At 62.0% G+C, this 2,614-nt stretch overlaps 1 protein-coding gene across 1 annotated transcript; it reads right to left on the bottom strand.

Annotated features, from left to right (window-relative positions):
* Positions 1-1,773: 1,773 nt before the first annotated feature.
* Positions 1,774-2,408, bottom strand: MNEG_15935 (hypothetical protein; the record flags this gene model as incomplete). Its single annotated transcript, XM_014035594.1, has 2 exons — positions 1,774-1,896; positions 2,319-2,408. 2 exons carry the CDS (start codon positions 2,406-2,408, stop codon positions 1,774-1,776), a joined length of 213 nt encoding a protein of 70 aa, XP_013891048.1.
* Positions 2,409-2,614: the final 206 nt, after the last annotated feature.

Below are 2,614 nucleotides of genomic sequence, written 5' to 3'. Positions count from 1 at the left end.
GGGTGGAGGTGATGGTGTTCAAAATAGCTTGATAATAGCGCACTGGCAATCACGTGAGTGCCAGAAGATGCGTAGACAAAAGCTGCATGGCTCAGAGCTTGACAATTCTCAGCCATCTGTGCCGGCCTCGACGTGTTGACACAGCCGTGCAGCGGCGCAGCTCCTCCGCTGGCCCCGCGGGGCTTGCCTCCACTTGTGTACGCTGGCGCCGCAGCCTGCGCTTCCTGATCATCAAACTGATTGTGTGTCTTGCGCCCGCCCCAGGGCCCCCGCTACCGTCGGATGTCAGGTGTTGACCGCTGGTCAAACTCACCAGCTCGTACAGGGCGGCCGCGGGGAGGTTGCGGAAGATCCTCTTGGGGTGCAGCCCGCTGTAGGGCAGGGTGATGCCAGAGGCCACGACGTCTTCGAGGGGCTGGCGGTGCGCCATTATGGCTGGCTGGCTGGCTGGTTTGCAGCGTTGGTGCGATTGATCTCAGCTGGTGGGCGCGTGGCAGCTACTGCCCTGCGAGGGGACATAAAAGGGCCATGAGAGGGCGGCGTGGTTCTTTATCAGAGGGGATGAGGATTGCAGTGATTTCCTGGGCAGGGACGCATGCAGGGCCTGCAGCTGCTGATGCTGTTTGTGCATGATGTCGTCACGGTTGGCTTGCCGCAGGGGTCGCCGCGCTTCGCGCACACAGCGCGTGCTTCCGCCAATCATACGCATCATCAATCGACCGTTGAAACCTCAAGGTAGTAATCTCGAAACACCCCTTGCCCCCTTGCTCCATTCGTGTGCTCACTGGCCAGATTTTTGTTGCGGGTACCGAAGGCGATCTGCGACACGCGAGCGTGGCAGGAAGGAGGGATGGGGCAGCGTCTAACGGGAAGATCTATGTGTAATAACATAACAACTAGCATCGTTCCCGTTCACCGGGTGTGATGGGCAACGACGATGTTGCGTGTACTCGCAGGTGAGGTTGTGTGCCGTGTGTGACAAATTCCCTACAGAATGCCTGCGACTGTTGGATAGGTCAGATTTAGGAGACTTGTTGAAGACTGCGGCGGGTGTAGAAGGGCGAGGGGCACTGGTGACGTGACAAGCCAACGCCTGAGGCTGGACTGGGCCTGACGCGCTGTATGAAGTTGAAGACTGACGAAATTATGTGATCATGGCGTGGGAGCCTGATTCGCTGAAGAGCACGTGACACACCTGCGCGACCCGTCCAACCGCTGGACACCGACAGGTATGTGAGGACGTGGCCTTGAAAGCATCGATGTGTAGTTCTTTGCTGTGACCAGACCCGCCGGCTGGCGCTGACTCATCCCGCGCTCTTCCGCGATGTCCCGCGTCACATGGCAGGGGTCACTTGCGATGGCGATGATCGTCGAGCCGCGCGACGGCCTGCGACGGCCCGCCGCCATGCGCGGCTTGCGTGTGGTTTCCAGGGGCTTCACGTCTCGCCCGCCGCCAACAGACAATACTCTTGACCACACATTCCAACGGCCCCCCGCACCCTGCAGTTGGCTGCCGCCCGCCCAACTACCGTTTTGCGAGCGAAACCTTTGCTCTCAAGTATAACCCTGGTTGCAAGGTCGCATTTGGTACCACTGTACCATTGACTGCACCCTGAAGATCACAAGTCTAACATCATAATTTACAAGAGGCAAAGATCGAAGACAGCGGCGACAGTGCCCAGCCAGAGCCCACGCGCAGGCGCAGCACAGAAAGGTGGCTCTTCCGCCGTGCGCCGCAGGCGGCGGCGAGTGGCGAAGCGCGCCGCGCGACGCTCACTCCGCCGCGGCCGCGGCCCCTGGCTTTGCGGGCCCTGCGCCCCCGAAGAGCCTGCCCGTGCTCTCGTTGCCCAGTAGATACTGATTCTCCGCCTCCTCACTGTGGTACACGCACGACACCTGGCGGCGGTTGAAAGTTTTGTGGCGGTTGGCAGTTACGAGGTTGGCAGTTACGCAGCGGCAGCTATGTGGTTGGCAGTGACGCTGCGGTTGCGCGGCGGGTGAATCGCGGGTGCGCAGCCGTCGCACGGCGGTCACACGGCGGCCGCTCGGTGGCCGCGCCGCGAGGCGGGTGCAGCGGGGCGGGTGGGCAGGCCGGCGCAGGGCGGGCGTCGTGGCTGGCACCGGCTGGCGGCTGGCAGTCCTGTTTACAGCTGGTGCTGCCAGCCATGCAGGATGCAACCCAAATGACGCGGCGGCCCCACAGAACAGGATGCTTGCGCATCACCTGTGCCTCAAACCTTGACCCATATGCCCCCGCGCGCATGCGTCCTGCACAGCGCAGGCGGCGACTGTGGGGCGCCCCCACCCCCATTTCTCACCTCTGGGTCTTTGCTGAGGTCCCCCACAAACCCAAACGTATTCATCCGCTTCTTGCACTGCTCCGCCTGCGCGGGCGGGGCGCGTCGCATGGTGGGCGGAAGGAGTCGCCGTCGGGGTTCCGGTCAAATAGCTGTGCTGTGCTGTCGGGATGCTATCAATAAACGCCGCCTTTCAGAGCCAACGCCATCCCTCGCTGCCGGAAACGCGCGACGCGGTGCCGAGCTCAAGGGCGCCAAACTGGTCAAATCTGCCCCTTCTCGGACCCACAAATATGAGACAAGCAATGACAAGCTGC

The sequence above is a fragment of the Monoraphidium neglectum genome, assembly GCF_000611645.1.
Source record: "Monoraphidium neglectum strain SAG 48.87 unplaced genomic scaffold scaffold05812, whole genome shotgun sequence".
NCBI classification, from domain to species: domain Eukaryota; kingdom Viridiplantae; phylum Chlorophyta; class Chlorophyceae; order Sphaeropleales; family Selenastraceae; genus Monoraphidium; species Monoraphidium neglectum.
The sequence above is the reverse complement of the archived record's forward strand: the minus strand, read 5'-3'. Positions and strand labels throughout refer to the sequence as shown.